Here is a 26,899-nt window from a genome sequence, read left to right as displayed (position 1 = left end):
TATTTTTTCTAAAAAATCTTTTTTTCTTTGATTATAATTAGACGTGATTGGGTATTCAGTTAACAAACATTGAAGGCCTCATCTTTATAAACGATACAAATTTAACTTCTACTGTGATTTCTATTTATTTGTCATTCCTATTTGCAAATAGATTGAGTGAATGCTGGAATGTTTAATTGATGAAAAATGTTTACCAAAAATTTGTTGAGTAATTAAAAAAAAACAAGCTGTTTCTTTTTTTGTTAAGACTTAGAATAGTTTGCGTATTGAGTTCATAGATATTGAAGGCATCATCATTAGAAACAATTCAAAATTAATTTTTACTGCTATTTTTATTTCTTAGTAGTTCCTGTTTGCAAATAGTATTTCTAAAATGTTTAACTTATCCGTGGCTTGTGTTAATCGAATATATACAGAGTAATTATGGTTTGAAAATAAGTTTTTTTCTTTTAATCTTAATTTTGTTAATTATGATTAAGCGTGTTTGAGTACTCAGTTCACAGATATTGACTGCATCATCGTGATGAACAATGCAAATTTTACTTTTACAGTGAATTCCATTTCTTTGGTTCTCAAAATAATTTTTCAAACCAGATAAAAAATTGATTTGTGAGAAAATTAGAAAATTATTGTAAGCATGATAGCCTTTACTACTATTTTCAATCATGCTCTGAATAGCTAATACAGGATAGGTAATGTGCTAATATGGAATAGATACAGAGTAGACAATAAGGTAATAGAGTGCTTCCTTCCGACAGAGGCTATTTGGATTTAAATCTCGACGTTGTTCGATTTAATCATATTAACTGCCGATTCTCACCAACCAAACTATTGACGCAAAACATTTCAGCTAGCGTTAAATCTTCAAAGATGAAATTTATAGCTACTATTGTTTACTTTAACATCTTATTATTTTATTTTATAACCGTCGTTGAACAATTTTTCGGGGTTTAAGATTACTAATGATTAATTCCGTGGCCTTGTCATTTTAAACCAAATCCAGAAGACAAAGAAACTCCTGGATCAAGTATATATATTGATATAATAGTTAAATATATACAAAATTAGAAATAAGGAATTGATAATTTTTTGAGTCAATATATTCATAATAAATGAAATTTAAATATAATCGTAAAAAAATGTGATAGATGTGTAGTACTCTCACACTAAATTCGCTTTCAGCAAATGCAGTTATATGTTTTTGCTGTTTGGGTTTGTTGACATAGCAATTTATGGAGGTATAATAGGCAACAGTTGTAATCAGGAAACTAAACTAAACTCAGTGGCGCGACAGCCCATAGAGGGCCAAGGCCTACTGTGCCCATCTCAGTTTTCTTGACCTTGGGCTCTGGGGTGCAGGAGCAGATGTTCCGGTCAGGTGGTCAGCCGAACGCGGAACCCCCAGTGTTTAGTTCCCAAGCACGCTTGGGAACAAACACTGGGGTAATCAGGATACGGACACTGGGGTAATCAGGATCCGTATCCTGTTGTAATCAGGATACGGATATTTTCCTACGAATAACACATTAATTTTTCTAATGCTATTACTAAACTATAAATCACTGAAGATTAATTTCCAAGTAAATAAAAACAAATGTTAAAACCAAGATCACTGTTTTAACAATAATTGATAAATTAATACTTGACGTCACTTTTCATTATTTTTTTTTAAAAAAACTTTTTATTTTTATATAACTCTATAAAAAAACTTGAAAACATTTTATTACATTTTCAGTATAAGTTGATTTATTGTACAAAAAAGCTTGCATAGATGAAATTTGATTTTCGTAACTTCTAACTACATTTCTACTTAAAAGCTTGTTTACAATAACTTCTATTTCCAACATGTTTTGGTAAAATTTCTTTTATCGTCGAGTTAACCATGGAAGGTTTTTGAAGATTCTCTCCGGGTACCGCATACACAAATATGCGTCAGCGCTTCATGAAAGGAAATTTTTTCCATTGTTCCTTGCTTTAAATCAGAGAGCTGCTGTATATTTTGGGGGGATTAGGAAACGGAGATTGGAATTACTAGGATACGGCAATTGTTTCGTTACAATAAAGGGTAGTGAAGCCGTTTTATTAATCTCCTGTTGAGCATTGAAAAGCTACCGAGTATTAAAAAGCTAAAGAGATAGCTAGATCTCCCTAAAAAAATTACATTTATAGTTATCAGATGGTGTAAAATTAATCCCTGAGGGTTAAAATATTTTTAATTTAATGCATCATCTTAATTAGTATTAAAATAATTAACAATATCCTACGTTAAAAGAAACTTTAACTATCAGTAAATGACTCCACTTCAAAGTGAATTCTGAAGTTAATTATTCTACTTCCAAAAAGTCAATCTAAATTTTGTTTATAGTTTGTTTTTTTTAAAGTTTATTTTAACAAAATTTTGTAAGCGCACAATGTATTTTTTTAAAAATATATCTTGTAAAATATTTGTTCGATAGAAAATAATGCGATTTTTTATATTGTTGTGCATAAATGTTGTAACATTCGTCCGCATGCCCAGAACCATTCGGGTAATAAATTCAAATTTTTGCGGATACCAGGAACAGGCCCAGTAACAAATAAATTTTAGATCAGAGCCAGCAAAGTAAAAAACTATTTTCTCCCGGTTACACGGAGACGGCAATATTTTAGGTTTCGATACATCTATAATTGATACTTTAGAAGTTACATTTTTTCATCTTCCTCCGTATTCACCAGACATGCCTCCCACTCACTAGCACTAAACAATTTAATTTTGTCAACGCTTTAACCCTTTTGTGGGCCAAGTGTTTCTCTTTGGAAATTCTTCCAGCTTTTTATGTTTCATTATCAATTAAACAATAATATTTAACTTGAATGCCTATTAAAAAATGAACACTAACTGTGAGTAAATAATGCGGAAACAATCAAAGAAACTCTAATCGTGATTTAGGAATGCATTTAATGCATTATGAATTTATATGCATTTAAGAATTGTTTTAACTTGCAGGGCCCGCCCTAAGCAATCGCCACCTCGTCAAATGCGATAAAATTGTGTTTTGGCGAGATTATCGGCACATGATTTTTTTTTTCTCTGGAAAGAAAATTTTTTTTTTACTCAATCCTCAAAATTACGTCAAAATGAATTTTTCCAACTAAATCAAGATTTTTTAATTCGATTACAATAATTTTCGATAGATGAGCCGCATAACCAGTTAGAATTCGGTCCAAATAATATAAGCCTGAAAAAAAAATACCGTTAAATATTTTTCTTCGAAAAAAAAAGTGAATCATAAAAAATTGTTAAGATTTGCATTTGGCGAAATCTTTCAAAAATTGGCGAATACTTTTGATATTTGGCTAATAATTTGAAATCCTTAACGCGGGCCCTGACTTTTTATGTCTAATGATAAGGAAATACTAATGGTGAGGAAAAATAATGTAAGAACATGAATTATGATCTAAGAATACATAATAGAACGTCATATGACTTATTGTAACTTACATAACTATTGCTAAATAAACAATAACTATAAGGAAATAGTATAACAATCAAACAAACTACAATTATAGTCTAGGAATGTAAATCGACACCTGCCTTAACTTGCCTGCGTGATACAGGAATATAGCAATAAATAAACTTAAACTGTGAGGAAAGTCATGGAAATAATAAAACATCATTGAATAACAATAAATTAACGAAAATTATTTTTCGAAAATGAAAGCATTTGAAAAAAGTATTGTTCCAATGTTATAACTAATAAAGACTAATTTATTTATATATAAATACATCTCGATTATATGGCATTATTAAGCATGTAGTAAACTTAATTAAACAAAATATTTTCTAATTACTACGTAAAACCCAAAATGAAGGTTTCGTTTCAATAATTTTCTTGCCAACGAATTCTAAAACAATTCGCTTTATTCAGATTTATCGGAATACTTTATTATCAAACCAGTACGATAATAAATTGCAATCTGTCTTATACCACCACACAAATACTAACTTATTAATTGCTGCATCTGAAAGCAGACGATCTGTATTAACTATTTTACATATCAAAAACAAAAATCTGACAGATTACTACTAAAACCATGACTTCGACTAAATATTCTCGAATTATTTCTCCATTATGAAATAATTCGTATATATTGAGGTTTCCGGCAAAGTTTCGACCGATAATGAGATTCAGTGGGCTTTCCTCTCAAATTAGGAAATTCGAAATTAACAAGAGCAGAGTTAAGCATTAATGCTCTCTCTATGCAGCCGTTCCCAATTAGTTCTAAAGATCGTATGTGTGGGTGGGGTGTGTGAGGAGATCTCTCCCCTTTAAAGGATTCTACATAGTGGTTGTAGTACAAAGTCCAAATTAAGCTGGCGTGAGATTTCCACTCGGTTCGATGGATCAAATGTTTCCAAAGTGATGTTTCAAATATTTGGAGGTGTTAGAAAGAGATTTGGCAGGTTTAGAATATTAACTAAGATCGCCAAATGACTAATACCATTATTAGTGCCTTATGAATTAAAGAATTGAAGCATGATTATATGATTCATTTACGGAGATAGGATAGATAAAAGCTGAATCAGTTTATTATTTCACGATTTAGACGCAACTAAAAGCATATTAAAAAAAAAAAAAAAAAAAAAAAATAGGAGCTTCAAGAAAAAATATAATGACAAATATTACGATGAAGGTAATGGTGTGTGTTTTTATTTTATATTTTATAAAATATACCGTCGTTGAACAGACGACCCAATTTTTGGGTTTACTACTAATGTTCAACTCCGCAGCCTAGTAATTTTGAACCCATCCAGAAGAAAAGNCAGCATGCTCTCCCTTCCTATTAAAAATAAAAAGGTAAGAACTATTTCAATGACTCGTGAGTCGTATAAAAATCAAATTTTATCTATTTTATTCGAAAATATCAGTCTATATGATACAAAATTTTCTTTTTTATACAGCATGCTCTCCCTTCCTATTAAAAATAAAAAGGTAAGAACTATTTCAATGACTCGTGAGTCGTATAAAAATCAAATTTTATCTATTTTATTCGAAAATATCAGTCTATATGATACAAAATTTTCTTTTTTATACAGCATGCTCTCCCTTCCTATTAAAAATAAAAAGGTAAGAACTATTTCAATGACTCGTGAGTCGTATAAAAATCAAATTTTATCTATTTTATTCGAAAATATCAGTCTATATGATACAAAATTTTCTTTTTTATACAGCATGCTCTCCCTTCCTATTAAAAATAAAAAGGTAAGAACTATTTCAATGACTCGTGAGTCGTATAAAAATCAAATTTTATCTATTTTATTCGAAAATATCAGTCTATATGATACAAAATTTTCTTTTTTATACAGCATGCTCTCCCTTCCTATTAAAAATAAAAAGGTAAGAACTATTTCAATGACTCGTGAGTCGTATAAAAATCAAATTTTATCTATTTTATTCGAAAATATCAGTCTATATGATACAAAATTTTCTTTTTTATACAGCATGCTCTCCCTTCCTATTAAAAATAAAAAGGTAAGAACTATTTCAATGACTCGTGAGTCGTATAAAAATCAAATTTTATCTATTTTATTCGAAAATATCAGTCTATATGATACAAAATTTTCTTTTTTATACAGCATGCTCTCCCTTCCTATTAAAAATAAAAAGGTAAGAACTATTTCAATGACTCGTGAGTCGTATAAAAATCAAATTTTATCTATTTTATTCGAAAATATCAGTCTATATGATACAAAATTTTCTTTTTTATACAGCATGCTCTCCCTTCCTATTAAAAATAAAAAGGTAAGAACTATTTCAATGACTCGTGAGTCGTATAAAAATCAAATTTTATCTATTTCATTCGAAAATATCAGTCTATATGATACAAAATTTTCTTTTTTATACAGCATGCTCTCCCTTCCTATTAAAAATAAAAAGGTAAGAACTATTTCAATGACTCGTGAGTCGTATAAAAATAAAATTTTATCTATTTTATTCGAAAATATCAGTCTATATGATACAAAATTTTCTTTTTTATACAGCATGCTCTCCCTTCCTATTAAAAATAAAAAGGTAAGAACTATTTCAATGACTCGGTGAGTAGTATAAAAATCAAATTGTATCTATTTTATTCTTGAAGGAAATAAACAATATATATAGTTATTGAATAGTTATAGTACTACTCAAACAATATTCTGTTAATGATTCCCAAATAAACTGACTGGTTTTCAAAAACGCACGAACAAATGCGTAAGTAAAGCGCCTGTATTACGGTGTTAGAATTAAAGATTTACTATGCAAATTAACCATTTTAACTGTCAACCGCATTCAGACTTCTAAGTTTCACTTAACCATTGAATAGGAAACATTGCATTAGCATCTGCACAAATTATGAGGACGCATTGATCGCTAAAAATATATTTTTAATTAAGTAATGATATTAGGTGCCACTATAGTATTAGAGAAATATTTATTAAATGATAAGGAAATGAATATTAAATGATTTATTAAATTTAAATACATTTTCATATTTATTTAAGAGTTCTGTGCTTACTCTCTCAGAAGTGTAAACAAACTTACATATGGTTTTAATATTTATTTTAGAAAATAATTCTTTCGTTTCATAGAATAAGGATTTAAAAATTAAATCGAGAAAGAATCTGTGGATGATGATTTATCTTACTTGTTTGTATTAAATTAAAAATTTTCTACCTTTCAGCAGTTCTTGTAGAAGTTGTTATTACATATTTATTAATAATTATTATATCTCTAATTATGCTCAAATATTTGCCAATATTATATAATTTAAAAAAAATATGTTTCATTTTACAATTAATAATTTATTTAGTAATGATATATATTTAATACTAATCAAATACTTATTTATTTTAAAATAGGAATATAAAGACGCTGCTGTGGAATTAAATATTTAAATATATATGTACGTAATAATAGCGAAATATAAAATCTGAAAATGTAACCTTGATGATTTAAACATTTTACTTACTATAACAATGCGGTTCTTAAAAAATTCACAAAGTTGATTCCTATGAAACACTGCTCATGGTTTAAAGAATTTTTGAACACTTCAAAAACTTTTCTTTATATCTCTAAAACTGATATCTTAACGTATGGGCGCTAAAATTGCCGCGATATGGTGTTATACATAATAATATTCTGTTTAACAAACATATTTTCTATCAGTCAATATGTATACCATCGGTATTGGTCAAATTTTTAATTATTGGATTGTAGTAAGAATATAATAAGAACACCTTTTTGTAATATGTTCAAAAAAAACTTTTTTTTTAGGGTAAATTTAAAGTGGCCTGCGTAGTAACAACCTGCGCTAGCAATAAAGTGGCAGATTCTATTACCAAAACAAACAACTCGTCAAATTTTTATTCTGAACGTAGTATTTAATTATTTACGAGTCTTGTGGAAAATGGACACAACTCGAAATGCATCTTTTAGGAAAATTGAAAGGTGTGTCCAGAATAAAATGCTCTCCAACAAACTGCAAACTCTCTGTGAGGCGTTTAGTGCCTGTTCCCTAATTCTGTAATACGATCTACGGACTTATATTTTTATTTTTGTAATAATTACTTCACGACGTGTATAGCACGTCATTGGCGATTTTGTGACAATAGCATCTTGATTGCGTGATTACCTATTCAAACCTGTCTACTCTCTTAAGTACTCTTGTAAAAAATTCCTGTTCATGATTTCCTTTCATTATAAAAAAAGAGAAATCAAAGTAGATTAAAATGAAGTAAATCATAATACGCGTCAACTAAAAGAAGCAAAAATTCAAGCAATTGAGTAGTAGTGAAATATAAGGCAATTTTTTTCACTAGAGTAATTTTGACTGTCGCTCATCTGGAAATAATAACTATTGCTGACCGTTCAACCTAGGAAGATGATAGACTTTTGGAGAGCTCATACATCCTACGGCAGGGGTGGCGAACATTTATACACCAACGTGCCGTCTTCTCTAAAAAATTGCTTAATGAGGTCATAGACGTGTCGTCAAATAATTTTGACTTCGTGATTATTGGGCAAATAATACTAAATACTATCAACTCAAAACTCTTTATTTACATTGAAAAAAAATACATTTTGCAATGTCTCAATTATACAAGTAATTCAACTTAAAGTAACATCAATTTTGATTTTGTTGTTGCAGATTAGATGACCAATAACTTATATTAGGTTCTAAGATGTTAGTTTAAGCAAGACTGTTGATTTTTTTTGCTAGTTATTTATTGTTAGCTTGTTTTTTACGGTTATTAATTGTTTTTTTGTATTAATTTTTAATTTTTTTATTAGTAATTGTTTAATATTTTGTTTGTTTTTTGTGAATTTTAATTTAATTGTTTCATAACGTAATAACATTTGTGTAATAACAATTGTGACCGGTGGAGTGCCCAAAATATTGTGTCGCGTGCCATAAATGGCACGCGTGCCATTGGTTCGCCATCCCTGTCCTACGGGATGCCATTCTGCTCAAGATTCGTCATCGACGAGAATTCTTTCTTCGCTTACTATTACAGTCGGATCCCAATTTAACGAATTCATGGATACCGAAAATATTATTTGCTAAATCGGGGATAATTAACTAACCTTATGAAATGTTCGAACATCTCTAATAAGCAAATACACAAAATAAATAGAAATCTTACACATTTTATTCCGGAACTTAGAAAGCAACGAATGATAAATCGCTGATTAAGTTGAAATTTTAAAGCATTTCGTGAATAAGATTTGCTTACTTCTATGATTTCTTACAATGAAAAGTTTTTTTTGACGTCATGAAGAGAAGAAAACACTCCTTCATTTACATCTTGCTGCATTGGGTAAGTTTTCACTGTTTCCAAACAATACAAAGCACCAGTAAAAAGTAACAGTTTTCACTGGAGATTCATTATCATTGACTTCTGTGTCAGAGACGCTAGTCATTGTTTCCTATAAATCTACCTCATTACCTTCGTAAATTCATTAAATCGCGAAATTCTATAAATAGGGTTTTTTTAAACCGAGGCCTACTTTTCTGTGTAATTCGCAATTTAAAAAAATAATTTATGGTTTGACCTTCTCACAGTAGGCGTACAGTTTATTAATACCTGTTTACAACAATTGAAAATGTATTTTCGAATCGTTTTCTCATTAGGTTTACTACCACCACTGCTAGTGTAGGATTGACGTTATACTCACTCGAATTAGAAGGTGACCTATATCTGAATTTTTTCATGTCCGCTGGAGCTGAAGTAGCAGCAGCCGCCGTTATTGTGAGTGTTGTCGGCCGTTGTGGCAGACGGTGCTCTTTCTGTCTAAGTTCTGCCCTCGGCGGAGCACTCACCCTCTCAATTGCCACAACACAAACAGGTAAGGTTTTATTAATTTATTTTTAAATATAATATTTAATAGGAAAGCTAGATGTATCAAAGTATAGTCTGTGCTCTTTAGTACGACACCCATTACAGCTACCGATGCATGTTTCCATAGTCCTTACCCATGCCGATCATACTGTGTAGGGATCAGGGAACTGGCCTTGAATCGGAAAGGTTCTGGGTTCGAATCCCGGGCAAGGAATGGATGTTCTTTAATTCTCTGTTCTATATGTCCCTACTGTGGGATCAACGTTGGCCCACCTAATATGGTGCCCCTGAAGGAGTGGCCAACAAATCTACCATGTAAAATACCTGAATTGACAAAATTTTAACACAGGAGGGTATTGGAAGTTAAAAAAAATTAATAACCATTAAAGCGCCCGCACTGAAATGTTCAATCCAATATATTGACTGAAATCTAACAATCTGATTTAGATAAAGTTTGTAAGAAATTATTTTTGCCAATTTCTCCTTTGATGCACCACTCAATAAGTATGAACATCAGGAATTAAATTCATAGAAATATGACCCCCTGATTTCTGATCCTAAGTGGTCATAATTTATAGCCATTTATAATCTGTGTCACTTCTTTTTCAAAAGATTCAATAAATTTATCATACTTTTCTTCTTTGAAAATTATATTGACTCTTTTAGTGAAATGTCAGTCTCTTGTGCGTTTTATACCTTCAAAATAAACTTTGGTTCTTTGCTATTTATCTTGACGTTTTTTGTAATTAATTGAAAATGACAATCTCAAACCATCATATTATTTTTACTGCATTTTTCACCTTTCAAAGAGATATTTTGAAAGATACTTTTAGATGGTAGTTTTAGACATCTATATTAACAAAGACAAAAAAAAAAAGTACAAAGACAAAAAAAAAGTTGTGTTTTGACCAGTTTTTCTGTCTGTTTTAGCTACGTGTTAATATTTACGGCATTTTTAAGCCACACTCACACTATAACGACCTCACGTTTTAATATCCGTAATCCTCGGCAATCGTTATATCGGGCGTCGGCATTAATTTGTGGAGTTTATAACTTTACAGACATAGATAATTAATCAGCAACATATTTTTTATTTATTTAGATACTACGTCCCGCTTAACAATGTTTGTGGTGGCCAAACTTAGCATATCTTCATCCTCAGTTGTTTTGCCGTTGTGGACCGGAGAACTGCTACCAGTCGTTGTCCGATCTGTTGGAATGCGTATGGTCGACGTCATAGGCTTAATAGGGCCAATAGCCCTGCCATTTCTCTTTAATCAGGTAAATTTTTCCATCAATATATATTACTTGCTCTTATGAGACACACAAAATTTAAAATAGGCTTTAGTGAATCCCAAACAAATAATTTTTAGCTGCGCTAAATTTTCTTATACTTTATATGTGAAAGAATGGGTAAATAAAGAGTTACTTATTCTAAGGTTTAGTGTAAACACAACCAGTGTCAAGATTTCAAAATATTGACAACCATTTTAATTTGCATTAACTTTATGTGAAAGAATGGGTAAATAAAGAGTTACCTTTTCAAAGGTTTATTGCAACCAGGCTCTAGTGCGACGTAAATGAGCTACAACAACATCAAACACAACCAGTGTTAAGATTTTAAAATATTGTCAACCATTTCAATCTGCGCTAACTTTATTTTACACTTTATATGTGATTGAATGGGTAAATTAAGAGTTACTAATAGTTTAGTGTAAACACAACAAGTATCAAGATTTTAAAATATTGATAATTACTTTTACCTATTAAGCCCAAAATCAGGCCGGCTGTTCAACGACGGTTATAAAATAAAATATATTTATCCTTGCAAGTGCATTGCTGTATTTTAAGTTATGACTGAAATCAGTTGAAATTTAAATTAGTAAAAGATATAGACATTTTTTTTTAAATTATTAGAATACAAAAAATGTTTAATATTTATGACACATATTCTGGCTTTTACTTAGGCAAATGTTTAATTAAATTAGCACGTTAACAATATCGATTTCTGTAACAAAAAAGAAAATTTGATTAAAGCGAGGAAAAAAAATATCCTTGAATTCTGACATCACATAATTCAAATATTTCATTAATCAAATTTAAAAAGTTTTCAAACTTGTACTCTTTTTTTATATTAGGACTAATTGCTCCACTAAGAAGAGAAGAAATAGTTCAATATGTTTGCATAAATGCAGTTTTTTTTAAATTACTTAACTCCAGGGTAAGAAGTTACATGAAAAAAAAACTAATTCCATCCTTCTTTTTTTTTTTGCTTGAATGTAATTTTTTTTTCTTATTAATTCAGCTAAATACCTAAAATAGAAAATGGCTCTAACTCCCTATTTTAAAGGACAAGTGTAAAAGCCAAGGTGAAAAAAAAAGAATTCTTTTTTATCATTTTCTTCATTGAATTGCTCTTGGGATAAAATATTAATTAAACTTCCCATAATTTTTCCTAATTGGGAAGCACTTGCTCGTTCGAGGTGATTAAAAATCCTTGAATAAATAAAAGGAATCGGCGGCAAAAGTACACGCGAATTTAATTGAAGTCAGAATAATAAAAAAAAATGTGGTGATGTTTGGTTAATGATATTTTTTTTCTTTTTTGCTAAAATTAGCATTTAAAAACTAGCTGTTGGAATAAAGGTCCCTAAATTCATTTCAGGTACGTGCAAGTCATGCATTTCGACGTCTTTTCTAACGAACTTCATTTTGATTGAAAAAAAAAAGATCATTTGATGAAATTTTTGAAAATGATTACACTTCTTACATCCTCTTACTAATATGTATTAACTATCAATAATCATTTATATATTTATCAGGACTTCTAGGGAAATTTTTGTTAATCAAATTAAATTATCCGTAGTTTTCAAATATATAAGTGATTTCATTGTATCTTTACTGTATAGTATACTCTCGTTATCTCAAACTTCGACACATAAAAAGTTAATTTGAATTCCTATGTCGAAGAGTTTCTTCTTAAAATCTTGTTATGTCGAATATTTACGAAATATGAAATGAATTTTTTAAAAAAAAATGCAAAATGTAAGTTTATTGTAAACCAATTCTTTTCTATTTAATGCATTATTATTTGTATCTTACTTATCTTAAAAATGAAATTATCATTACTGTATTTAGATTTGTAGTCAACTATCATTACATACATATTTATTATTAATTATTTTTATGTTCCATAACTCTACTTTTTAGAGTACTATCTTAGAATATATTGTTCTTCTTTTTAGAACATATTTAGTTCTGAACTTGTTATCTCGAAAACTCGCTATCTCGAATTTTTTTAATGTCCCTTCAACTTTGAAATATTGAAAGAATACTGTATATAAAATAGATATATGGATTGCGCAAATAAAAGAAGCAGAAAAATTGAAGGGTTACGACTAAAATGTTCAAAACTAATACACATCGAGACAAGCTGATTTTTCTTTTTCTTTTACCCAGTGCGCGCATTTTCAAAATTTACTCATAATAAGAATTTATATGATTCTTATGCTCCTTCTGATTAAATTCTTCATAATTACTGCTATTCTTACCGATAAAATCAGTATTTGCTTGTTGTCTCTTCTTTTAACAAGATTATAAACGATATTAATGTGAAACATTCTACATCAGCGGTGCATTGCTAAAGAGTTAGGTTTGCCGAGAGTATAGTAATCTAGTTTCCGATTTCAAGATTCAGCGTATTTGTTCCTCGAGCAGATGTTCATTTTGCTTTGATGTCTGGAGCTGTAAATGCCCTCCTCCCCTCCCCTCAAGTAACTGCATTTAGTCCTTTTCAAACATTAACAAAAACGGGTAAAATCATTTGAACCTTCTCCAGTTTCATTTAAATTTTTAATAAAATTTCAACAATCACAAAGTTATATTAACTACATTAGAAAGAACTGATGACTTTCTCAAAATTATGGAGTTTTTGTCTTTGCTATCTAATGTGTATGTCAGGGGTGGCGAACCTTTATACACCAACGTGCCATTTTCTCTAAAAAATTGCTTAATGAGGTCATAGACGTGCCGTCAAATAATTTTGACTTCGTGATTATTGGGAAAATAATATTACTAAATACTATCAACCCAAAACTCTTTATTTACATTTAAAAAAAAATACATTTTGCAATATCTCAGTTATACGCGTAATTCAACTTTCAAGTAACATCAGTGTAACTTCTGTTGTTGCATATTTGATGACAAATAACTTATTTTAGGTTGTAAGATGTTAGTTTANGATAAGCATTTTTTCTTATTTGCTTCTTTTATCTCACTTTCCCCCATCCCTAAACAGACCAAGCAGATGTTTTTTAGCATTAATTTTTAATTTTTTTATTAATAATTGTTTATTTTTTGTGAATTTGAATTTAATTTTTACATATGCTTCATAGTGTAACAACAATTGTGATCGGTGGAGTGCCCAAAATATTGTGCGGCGTGCCATAAATGGCACGCGTGCCATTGGTTCGCCATCCCTGGTGTATCTGATTGGTTGTATACTATCCTGATGTGACCGGGATGTATCAGTGATGAGGTCTTCCAGTACAAAAAGTTGAAGGTCCATACTTTTAAACTCATTTACACTAAACAAGATTGATACTGTAAACACCACATCAAGCTGAGGTGATACTTTAAATTATGTATCAAATAAATATTGATACTGTAAACTTTATATTAAATCACGGTTCAAATGTAAACGCTACAACAGCTCAAGGTTGATACTGTCAATTTTACATCAAACCAAATATATATTGACACCTTAAACACTTCATTGAACCAAAGTTGATGTTTTAAACATTACATCAAACTAAGATCAATGCCTTAAATACAACATCATTCCAAGTATGCATCATACTTGTTGAATTATACTTTTTGTACCAAAAAAATTAGATTAAGCTTTAAATTAGTCAATTTTATTCTACTTCAGGGTCGAAAAACACCAGGCATACCACTGTTGACTCTAGGCTCCCTTCAGATTGCTGGAGCTTTAGTTGCCTTATTGCTTCCAGAAACAATACATCATAAAACTCTTTACACAATGAAGGATGGAGAAGAGTTTGGAAAACATAGAACGTGGAGTGATTGCTTGCGTGTGGGACCTCCCAGGTATCATTAGTATTTATTTATTATATCGTGAACATCCAATTAGATACAATTCTGTGCCAAATTAACAATTTTACGATTGTATACTTTTCTTTACAAAAATAGAAATTAGTAATCCAATGAATAATTCTTTTTGGAGAAACAAGCTGTTCGATTACACAATAATACGTTTTTAATGTATATGATTCTGTCTTAAATCCTATCAATGCAATTTTTTAGACGCTTAAGTGGCAATAAACAGTATTAAAAGTCATTTAAAATAATGTGTACATCTTACCACTTTTTATCATAAAAGCACTGCACACATTGAGTCATTTTTATATTTTCATTAAAGAATGAATAAAATCTTAAAAATTAAATAAGTAAATCACAAGAAATTAGTTTTGAGTTTTTTGCCATTATGTTAAAAAATTTAAGACTATGTAAAATGTCTTGATTTCTTAGAAAGGTTTATATTTTTTTCCTCTTTTTGTAGAAACAACATTGGAAACATTTTGAAAATTAAATTGATCAAATCAATCTTATTTTTGAATTTTTAAATTTTTGTACATTTAAGGTTTTTCTAAAAAAAAAATATTGAACACTAACAATGTAAAAATTTAAATTTTTTCTGATGAAAGGCTTCTGATCAGATCTTTTTTCTGATAAAATGATTGTTATTTTATTCTTATAGTTTGCTTGAGCTCGTGAGTCTATACATATTTCGCAGGCTAATTCGAAAATCCGGCTTCTTTCAAACTGCTGACGTACTTTCAGAATACACTTTCAAGGCTCGTTTCATTAAGCCTAACAATTTGAAATGTCAGTTAGCTAAATGCCGTCTTTTTTTAATTGACTTACGACGGGGGGTACAAATTTGACTATAATAACTGACTTTTAATATACTACATCACAATAAAAAAATTCTATATTTTAGTTAAGTCTTCAGAAAGTAAACTTGAAGTTAAAAAAAAGGTGTCCTTAATTAAAAGGTCCTAAATTAATATTTAAGCAAAGAAAATATGATTTATAGAGTTCTAAAAAACAAATTTCTTTTGATCTTATTGCTGTTTTATAGGCAAGAAGCAAAGAATGGAATCCTAAAAAACAGAGGTCCCCAGCCACAATCTCCAATACTAAGGTAACGTTCTTATTCAATATTTTTACAAATTTCCTGCACATTTTTAAAAAATAAAATTTAAAAAAATTCCGCCAGTTTACCAATATAATCATATAGTAGAGCAATGAAACAATATTTTCTCTGTAAATTTGATACTAACTGTTTAATGTTGCAACACAGCAGAATAAAAAAGAGTTTTTTTAATACAGAGTTGTAACTCTCTATTAGCAGAATAACAGAAAATTACACAGAGAGTGCTTGATCAATAATCTTCGTTGCTCGATTCAAAGAAACCTGTTACAGAAATATCCCACAATAAATTCAGAGAAAAAATAATATAGAAAACCACTTATTTTTAAAAAGAAATTTTTATGGCCTTCTATTGACACTGGAGTCTTCGTAGGGTAAAGAATTATGGGAATTAGCTTCAAAGAAATAAAGATATCGCATACGGTTTATTCAACATCTGATTACTTATTTTTTAGCTATTATATAAAATTATTAAAACAGGTTTTGAATAATGTTTAAATGTGATAAATCTTTTTGTTCTTCTGTTATATGGCGTTGTCCGAAAAAATCTGAGGTCTTGTCAGTCGGAAAATATCCAGGTAGTAAAAAAATACTATAATTAACAGACTAAGGTAACTAAATATCTCATCAAAGTTCGATACAGTATTTCAACTGTAAATAATGGCCCGGAAAAGTTCAGAGAAGCATGATCTAAGTATTTTTTGTGATTTCCGATATTAAATCTGATATACTAAATAAATTTATTTGAAGTTTAAGTAATATTAAATTCAAACTTACTATAATTTTCCTTAATTTTCAAACCTCCGTAAGAGCAGGAATATTGTAAGTATAAGTTAATGCTATAGATAAATATTTCAGTATCAAAAATAAATTTATTTTCATTATTTCAATATATACCCAATTTCATCCCACCAAATCAGACACTAGCAAAATAATTGATTTTCCCACAAAAATCAAGTTTATTTCTCATTAATTAATATTTATTTTCGAAATTAGAGACTAATTTATGATTTATGAAATTGATTAACTACCATATGATTCATGAAATTGATTAACTATGACTATGAATAGATTAACTATGATTTATAAAAAAATTTCATTTTATTCACTGAGCTGCGTAGGAGAAAAAAAGGGAATTTGAAAATCCGTCAAACTCGGAGAACTTTCCCATATCTTAAAGATAATGATATAAATCATCTTATACTTTCTTGTATAAAGTCACTAACTATGAAATAGAGTTTACCATACTTTTATCGGCAGTCCAATTCTTTCTGTTGATTTTTGATATGCAGAAAATATTTTTTTTCTCTCTCAAAATGGAAACGACAATATTATAATTCAGTTGGTGGTAAATTCACGTGGGACCTCATGTCACGATGAGAAAAATATTTTCCCCACTTCATCTATATCAAACGCATTTAGAATGTAAAAATATCAATAACATATATTTTTTGTTGATTCGAAGAACCAATATGTGTAAAAGATATTAAAAACAGAATATTTTTCTGGAATATTTTCTATAATATGAATTTTTTTTATTTGAGAGTTAAGTAAACAAATTAAGATCTCTCAGTTTTTTTTTCAAAATATTTTGCATGTTTATATCTCAATTTACATAAAACGTTCAATTTATTGAACTATTAGAGTGAAAACTGTTAAAATAAAAATGATATTTCTTTAGAAAATGTGATGATATTCAAGAATATGAAACATGATTTATAAATTAAATTTTTTGAAGTTAAGTAAACAGAAATAATTTATTTAGTATTAACTAACACTTAACAAACTTTCGTAACACAATCTGCATGTATTTGATAAAGCAATTAATTTTTATTTTAATTAAGTCAAATAAAAATATTTAAAACATGTTTTAAAGAGTACAATAGTGATAATGTTTTTTTAAAAATAATATTTTGCCCTAACTTAATTAGGCTTAATAACCATACTGTGTGTTTTCTTATTAGGATTATTATTTATAAAATATAAACAAAGCTATTAAAATGGAGCTGCATTTTAAAAGGAGGCAGTGAAGCGAACAATAAATTTCATATATTTGAAGAGAGACGGTGGCCAAAAGAGGCAATTCAGGAAAGGATACATTTCCTAGCGGAATGGAGATGAGGTCAGAAGGAGATGTTATTAACAAGTAAATCTGAATTCCTATGAATGAAACAAGACTCGTTGACATTAAAACTAACTGACGTGCAGGAATGGAAAGATGCAACTTCGAGAACATCAAAATAGAGATGTTATACATAATATATAAGATATATAATTAAATTAATGCTTTTAAAAATTGTAATTCTAAGTCCTATATAGTTTCTTTTAAACAAAATAAGTTAATAAAGGAAAATAAAACAAATATCGCATAATTTGGAGAATACTAAAAAATTCAATACTACTAGTTTATCAAAATAATTTTAAGATTCGTAGGCTTATTAAAAAGACCAGGCACTTTGTAAAATACACTGCAATAAGTCTATCAAACGACTTAGGCAGTTTGCTAAGTGCTGGACTTTCTAATTAGATTACGTCATATAGAATAATCAGTCATACAGAAATAATCAGTTTTACAAGCATTTGTATAATTTCCTTTGTTGTTTTACAAAAAAGAATCTTCTAAAAGGGTGAGTTAAAATTATCAGTTTCATCTACGATAAATTCATTTTTGTCAACTATATTATATTTAAACATAAATGTACAAACACTGCAATATTTCTGCCATACTTCTTATAGGAACACAATGCATAGACTAATCATACTTATTATAACTTCTGAAATCTTTGTTTCATTCTATTCAGCAACATTCGTTTTATTAAGGGAATTATATTCGTTTTATTTATTTATTATTATTATTTAATAATCTTAACGATTAAATATCGTTAAGTCTTAATAATGTAAATTCTAAGCTGTTTTTCAAAATTATTCGAACAGAACTATTACTAGAGAATTATGAATAGATTTTTTATTAATAGATCAGAATTATTAATCGAGTTAGTAATTTTGAAAATTACCATTGCTCTCTCTGTATGTTTTATTCAACTTTCAACGAATAAAACAAAACGAAATTTTTTTAATTAAATTCGTCAAATACTAAGCAGGAAATTGCGTACTTAGCATAGACGGAAGCAGAGTATTTATTTTTTAAAATTTTTTATTTGAAGAGGAATCTTAATGTACTGTTCGGTCTTACTTAGCAATTCAATTTGATCTATCGATTATTACAATAGAGCCCTCTGCAGACGAACGCTTTAATTAGTTTATTAAACTTCGTTTCTCCTGCTAGCCAGTCGTGTTTCTTCTTCTTCAGGAGCGCAACAGCCCTTTGCAGGCCTTGGCTGCCTCAACAGCACGCCTTCTCCAGCTCCCTCTGCCCATGGCAACTCCCCTCCAGTTCTTAAGTTTTAGGACTTTGAGGTCGTTTTCGGTGTCGTTGAGCCGAGTAGGTGGTCTACCTCTAGNCTTGGCTGCCTCAACAGCACGCCTTCTCCAGCTCCCTCTGTCCATGGCAACTCCCCTCCAGTTCTTAAGTTTTAGGACTTTGAGGTCGTTTTCGGTGTCGTTGAGCCATCGAGTAGGTGGTCTACATCTAGAGCGAAACCCCTGAGGGTTCTTGAAGGTGGCAATTTTTACAGGGCTATCTTCAGAGCCACTCCAGATATGGTCGAGCCATCTTAGTCGGTTGCTTCGGATTATCTGCATAATTTGAGGATGTTTATAGAGCCCATAAAGTTCAAAGTTGTACCGTGTTCGCCAACATCCCCCCTCTGGTATGGCACCAAAGACAGTTCTAAGTATCTTTCTTTTAAACGTTTCTATCGGGCGTTGGACGTCAAGGTTTAAAGTCCAGGTTTCGTTTCCGTATAGCAAGACAGGCAGAATGAGTGTCTTATATAGTCGTGTTTACTATATTTTAAAAGCCAGTCGTGTTTATTATATTTTAAATTGTAAATTAAAATATAATAAAATATAATTAAAATATATAATATAATAAATATATATTATTATATTTTATATTTTAAATTGTAAAGAGAATTACAAACAAGTTACAACAAAGGGGAAAATAAGGTTGATTAATGATAAACATGAGGGAGGTAAAAAAGGAAGACAATATAATCTAAGGAAAGATAGGAGATAAGGTAGATAAGGAAACATGATAATCAATCAAAAGCTGGAAGATGAGAAGCAGATATGGATTAAAACGCATAAAAAGATTAGGATACTGGAAAGGTTATGAACAAAATTTTAGTAAATTTTAAAAAACAAGAAATGATTCCCAAAAATCTAAGCCAGCAGTTGAGAATCAGTGTTGAAATCATTTAAGAGAAAAAGACCATAAACCGATAAAACATCAACTGTAAGCCCAGAAAGAATGAATGGAAATCCAGTTTACAAATGCATGTTAAATATATTAATTTCGAACATATATTTCAAGGCCTTCTAATCAAAGTTTAAGGGCACGTTAGGAATGTACAATGGCAAAATAATTTTTAAATGATCCAGAAATTATTGTTATCAATAGGATCTTCAATGACTTCCTTGAGTTTTAAATATCTGTGGTAATACATTTTATTATTCACCAACTCCTGTAATTTGATATCACTTTAAAATATTTGAATGCAAAATATATTAGTCACATGGTACAAAATCAGATAAGAGTAATTGTCATTGTTCAAGACGGATAGTTTTTCTTCGTCATTTTTTAATTTTCTAGAATGAAAAGCAGTACAGAATTTAAATTTTTAAAAAAACTTAATAGAAAAGAAAATTTGTCAAAACAAAAAATATGCTTAGTTATCTATTAACAGTGGAATGACTACTTGCTTTGTATTAACAATAGTTTCTAAATTCCTATAAAATGCTTCTTTTTTTTGTAAAATCTGTTATGTTTATTTCAAAAAACATTTTAAAAAAATGGCGTGGACATAAATGTAACTAGTAAAACTAGAAATCGACTACATTTAAGTATTTTTCAGAAATAAGGGCAAGCAACCATTTTAAAGCAGTTATCTATGCCCAAAAAGCAAAATATTGAAAGTAACAATAAGTTGTTAAAATAAATGTGTGAAAAATTAAAAGCACATTTTATTATTAAAATAAATTATTTGATATCAAAAATTTTATTTTTTTAAAAAGAAAAAGTACTTGAACATTTTTACTATTTTTGAATGAAATAAGTATTTTAAATTTATACTGACTCACATGCTTCTAATTTCAAAACTAAATTAAATGTTTTGAAGGCACACGAAACCTCATAATTTTGAAGATTTTTTTGAAATGAAATTTCTCAGTAAATTTTATAAATTGCTTGACTTGATGATTAAATATGTAACAAAAAGTTTCATTCGTAAATTTAACGAAATTTTATAAAAGCATTATGTAACAATAAGTGAATATCGCGTGTCTAGTATCAGCAGAAAATCATCAAATTTTATCTAAAGGCAAATTTAATTTCAAATTTTATCAGTAAGAATATAAATCAAGCCAAGAATCACTTTTAGGTTTATATTTGTGAGAGTTTCAAAAAAGTAAAAAGTAAATCACTTTTGATCATTGTTTCGCAAAACTTTGCTTTTCAATAATAGTAAAATTTTTTATAATAATTAGTTCATCAAATAAATCTTTACCACTCTCTAAAAATAAGGATATAAATTGAATGCCAAATTAAGACGTAAAGAGTAAAATAAAATACAAAAATATTACATTAAGAAAATCTAACGTTTGTAGAAATCAACTCAAAATTACTGATACGAGCAAGATAATAAATTTTTGATAATAATTACTTTACATTTTAGACAAAAATAATATATATATATTTTAAATTAGATAATTTTTAATGTTTTTTTACCCTCTTAATTTTGAAATGAATTGCTTTTATACTAAGTTAAATTAAATTAAATGCGTTTATTTGTTCCACTTATTTGTTCTTATTCAGATTCAAGCTTTTCATTTGATTATTTTCGTTAATAACGGTTGTTCGATATGAATTTTAATCTGAGAATAAATAAAAAAAGTAAATATTAATGAATTAAAAATATAACGAATAAATTAAAGAAAAGAGACAACGTATTCATTCTTTTATTCCGAACAAGAGAATAACAATTTAGAGTAACCCAAATCGAGAGGAAAAATAAGTATTTTGACTGAATATAGCAAGGATCCGATTTTTCACTCTCGGCAAAGAATAGAGAACAAAGTGAATATGGTTTATGAGCTTAAAGAAGAAACCGGAAGAATTCTTTATTGTTCTCAATTCTAAATTTCCTTTCAGTTCTATGAATCGAGAAAGCAATTTAATAGAATACCTTTGTCTTTATTTTAGATAAAATAGAACATTTCTTTTATGTTCTTTTGACGGCAAAGTTTACGTAAAGATTTAGAAGAAAACTGAAAAATATAAACTAATTTTTATTTTTATGTATACTTTATAGGTAGCTTTAAAGAAGAACAACACAGAGTAGATGCCTGTAAAAAAATAGTGATTTTTTAACGAATTTTGCAATGATTGAGATTAACTTAACCTAATAGTTTTTTTTTATACTGAACACATTTTAATCTTCATTTCACCATGATGCAAATAGAAATATAGTCAAACCCCGCTATAGTGAATATGGTTTATAATGAACTAAATGTTCGGATATAGTGAACGAAATGTTCGCTCCCGTGCCTAGCTATACACATATAATATTATTTTTTGTGGATATAGTGAATTAAAAGTAGAGAGGAAAGTGGATATTATAAGCTTTTTTCTGTCTTCGACTGATTTTTTTCCTTCATTTTTTTTGTTGGTAATTTTGAAATTTCAACATAAAATACACATACCGATTTTATAATCATTTATTGAGTAGAATGTAGCCATAAGAATTTTTTCTTGTTTGCTTCTTCTATCTCTGTTTCCCATCCTTAAATAAAGGCCATTCCTAAATTTTTTGTACGCAAGCCGAAGAGTAATAAAAAATAAAAGTTCATACATTTTCTATTACTACATATTGTTTTTTAATAATTTTTGTATTTTTTTGTTGGTCATTTATTTAAATAACGTGTAATAAAAGGGATCAGTTTGGAAAAATTAGTTAAAATTGTTCGCAGTATGGATATAGTGAACTCCCGGTTATAGCGAACTGCAATTTCGGTCCCTTGAAGGTTCACTATAGCGGGGTTTGACTGTATTTTAAAAAAATAGCTATTAATTAATACAATATGTTGTTTATTTTGTATGTATATCAAGTTATCGATAATTAGGAAAATAAATTGAGAAAAAAAATCATCCAAATTTGAGTCCGGTGTGACGTTGTATGTAATAATTTTATTTTTTTTTTTTTTTTTGAAAAAAAAAAAAATCTTTTATTTTCTTCAGAAAATGACAGTGTTTTTAAAATTCAAAAATTCACAAATGGAAGTGAAAATCCAAAAAAATAAAATAAGTTAAGTTACATCTTAGAGTATGACTCAAAACCAGTCGACCCAATAGAATAATCTTTACTTTCAGCGGAAACTATATTTAGTGAGACAATTGTGTCAAAATTTGAAGTAAATCTGTTGCAAATTGTACTAGTTAAGAGATACAGCTAGTAGATAAACTCTGATTCGAGACATTTGCGTTTAAAGTTTTGTGAACAATAAACCTTATAAATATATAAAACTTTCCAACTAACTACAATGTCTCAATGCCAGGGCCATAAGATGCATTTTAAAAGTCTCGAGTGCCAGTCTAGACTTTTTTTTCTTTTCGATCTACTTCGAAGACGCATATGTTTTCAGTGTAGCAACCAAAATCTTGCGGTCATCTTCATTTTGAACATACTCTTTGTCTTTTGGGTCTGCATTTGTTTCAATTGTTCCGTAATTGTCCATAACCAGTTTCAAACTTCATTAAAAATTATTGCAGCTAAATAAGTTGCAATTTCAACTAGTTACATTGAAAGTAGCATAAATTATTTTTCTCACATAATTTAAACAATTTATTAACATAATCACATAATTTAAACAATTAATTTAAGTAGTTAAAATAATAGTATTATTAATCAACTGAGCTCAATAAGTTCAAATGATCAAACATGTCACTGCAACAAATGCTGCATTAAAACATTAGAAATCTAATAAAATATTATGTAAAATAACATAATGCTTGAAAGCAATACCAAAAATTATGATATGAAAATATTGATGCAATATCAATATGGGGCACTCAAATATTATAAAGAGCATTTTTCAATTAGAGCAATTTTGTACCGATTCTTCCAATTTCTTCTTTAAGCCTCCAAGCAGAGATATCTACTTTGTTCTGTATAAACAAAAAAATTAGTTGATTTCTATATTCAGTAAAAATTACCGTAATCTGCGTTTTGGTACTAGCTCGATTTGAGTTACACATATTATGCCGGATGTTCACTATACAAATGTTTTGAAATAATTGAGCTAGCGCAATGTTAACGTGCGGGATGTTGTCTCAAAGTGCTGAATCACTCTATTAAAAAATAGTAATTTTATCAAATTACTCTTAATGATACATAACTTTCACTAATATAGAGTCGTGGTGGCTCAGGAGATAGAGCACTTGCCTCCCAAAGAGGTGACCCGGACTCGAATCAGCCCCCGGCTCATACTAACCGCAGTGTTGACGCAAAATACCCTCAGTGGTTGGCGGATCATAAGGTAGGATCTTTGACCCTTGCCTTCAGGATTACTGTGGGAGGTTTTCCTCTCCGTGTAACGCAAATGCGTTAGTTCCATGAAAAAACATTTTAAGTTCACAAATTTCCCCCGATATTTGATCCAGGAGTTCCCTTATCCTCTGGATTGGGTTAAAAATTGCAAGGTTACAGAGTTGAACATTGATAGCCGTTAACTCAAATTTAGGTCGACTGTTCAACGACGGTTATAAAAAATATGAGTTTTATGCAGTGCCAATAAAAATACTGATCTATATTTTTCTATACCTCGTTGTCTTGATATCAAACGTCATAGTGATGTCATAATATCAAATAGTTCGAGTTGGCTGGTCTTTATAATCAAATTAATCACCTAACGTGCAATCTTAAAGAAGAGTCACGGGGAAGTAATAAAGTTGAGAAGAAAAGACGTTTAGATTAGCAGTTTCTTGAAATACTGTTTTTTATTTTATTTTTTTGGTAAATTCTTTGCTTCCGTTTCCAATTTTTAATTTAAAATTCATTTTGCAATCGGATTCTAGCCATTGAAGTGTGATTTATGCTTTAAGCATTTTTGTGTTTCTATGGAAAAGTCCACAAGGTATTATTACTTTACATGCAAGGGTCTGTTTAGAAGAAATTTGGGTCCGTTAACACAAAATATCTTTTCATAAAAACGAGCCCTTCACAAAATGATTTTTCTTTTAATCAGACCCTTCACAAATATGTTTATCTTCATTATTGTTTTATTAATCGAATAAACTCTTTCCAGGGCAGAAAACAAGAAAGATGGATGTAAACGAATTAAGTTTTGTCTTCGACAGACGCTTCTTCTAATTCGTACGAAATTAATATTCTGCGTTCAGCAGTATAGGCTAAATACCAAATATTTGTATGTTGCATCTCTAATTTAGAATGAAAACTTAATTTTTTAAATTAAAATTTTACAGTGCCGAGCATAATTTTGTGTTGATTTACAATTTAAAAACTCCTTGAAAAAGTTTTTTGCAATTACCGGACCCTATTTGCACGAATTCAAAAAAGCGGACACTGGTTGAAAGAAAGTAAGTAATTTTTTCAGAATTTCACGAAAACCGGGCCTTTCACAAAATGTCTGGACAGACCCCTGACATGAAATTGAAGAAAAAAATCTGTACTAGTAAAGTTAAAGCCTAAGTCAATGTCCGTTTTACGAATTTTGATGTCCACTTCAAGGTATCTGAAGTTACTTAATTTTCAATAAATTTATCGATTATTCACCAATGTAATCAATACGATATATCAAGTGAAGGGAAGTCTAGTCACTATTTAGCAAACATTCTTCAATTGATGGATAGAGAATCAATTAATCAAGTTGAAACCTATCTATCGCTTTTTGAACTTTTTTCTTCTTATTGTTTTCAGCTTGCTTCGACGTCAAGACAGTCTTCGCCGTACAAGCTCTGGATCAGGTGAGCAGGATCAATCAGATCCTCAATCGGAAAGTTCCACAGAGCAAGGACCTGTTATTGAAACTGTTAAAATAACTGTTGTCTAATTGTTTTTGTTTTTTTTAACCTCTTGCTCATAAATTAATTACGCATTTTCTAAAGAGGAAAAATATATTCAACACAGGTATCCATCAAAAGTTCAAATTTGTAAAATTTTTATGACGTTATAGATGACTCCTTTTAAATTAGGAATATGTATTGTTACTGATTGTAGCGATATCTTTTGTAAATAAATGGGAATTTCGAACTTGTTGCTGTATTTATTTATTTATTATTAAACATTTTATTAAGCGTATTACTTTTCTGCTGAAATTTCAGATTTTCTAGTCATATTTGTTATAGAAATCTAGAGTTTACCTTTTGTCTAAGTAGATCAGTGTTTCCCAAAGTGTGATACGCGTAACCCCAGGGGTACGGGAACAGTTTAGCGGGGGTACACGTTCTTATGCGACTTGAAACAAACGAAAATGTCAAAAACTTTTATTTAAAAACAAATTTAGCCATGAAAATTTACGATTATGTATTTTTCTATAAGTTATTTCTTGCAGAGTTGACAGTTAATAATTAGTGGTGTCAACAGCCAGTTGTGATTTTTAACTTTTGTGCAATTTTTTTATTGTAAAGGTTTGTAATAAATTCTACTTATTTTGATTATTTATATAAAATATAATTTTTATTCCTAACATAGAATATGGTTGTTATCTACAAAACTTTGTACCAAAAAAGAAAAAGAAACATATTTTAAAAAAATACATTCATTTTTTTTAGTGGTACACAGCGTTACGAAAAATGTAGAAAGGGTACACAAAAGTCATAAGTTTGGGAAACACTGAAGTAGATGTTTAATATTTTGGAACCAAAATTCGTTTTTGGTTAGAAATAGAAGCGATGATTGATTAAGGCCGTATAAAAACATTGTATAAGAGGCTCATAAATTTTTTTAAAAAATTATATTGTATACAACCTGAAACTATTCCTCTTTCATTTTTAAATCCTTTTCTATCAATAAATACAGTTCGAGCCCACCAGGGGGAGCACTTTAATTTTGGCCGGGAAACCCTGATTGGTAGGGCATTGAACCCATGTCCAAGAGGTCGTAGGTTCGATCCCCACGGGTCGAAGACAAGCGACAGACAGTAAGTAAATGGTGACTGATGCATGTTAA

At 29.3% G+C, this 26,899-nt stretch overlaps 1 protein-coding gene across 1 annotated transcript in view; it reads left to right on the top strand.

Moving 5' to 3' along the window:
• Positions 1–25,981, top strand: part of LOC107436603 (beta-alanine transporter) — a 159,710-nt gene extending 133,729 nt beyond the window's left edge. Inside the window, exons 7-11 of the mRNA XM_071179363.1 lie at positions 9,151–9,365; positions 10,461–10,639; positions 14,289–14,467; positions 15,522–15,584; positions 25,649–25,981. Of these exons, the coding sequence (XP_071035464.1) occupies positions 9,151–9,365; positions 10,461–10,639; positions 14,289–14,467; positions 15,522–15,584; positions 25,649–25,781 (769 nt within the window). The 3' untranslated portion in view covers positions 25,782–25,981. The remainder of the gene's footprint in view (positions 1–9,150; positions 9,366–10,460; positions 10,640–14,288; positions 14,468–15,521; positions 15,585–25,648) is intronic.
• The last annotated feature ends 918 nt before the right edge of the window (positions 25,982–26,899 follow it).

Source organism: Parasteatoda tepidariorum, chromosome 4 (genome assembly GCF_043381705.1).
Source record: "Parasteatoda tepidariorum isolate YZ-2023 chromosome 4, CAS_Ptep_4.0, whole genome shotgun sequence".
Lineage (NCBI taxonomy): Eukaryota > Metazoa > Arthropoda > Arachnida > Araneae > Theridiidae > Parasteatoda > Parasteatoda tepidariorum.
This window is presented reverse-complemented; position numbering and strand designations above follow the sequence as displayed.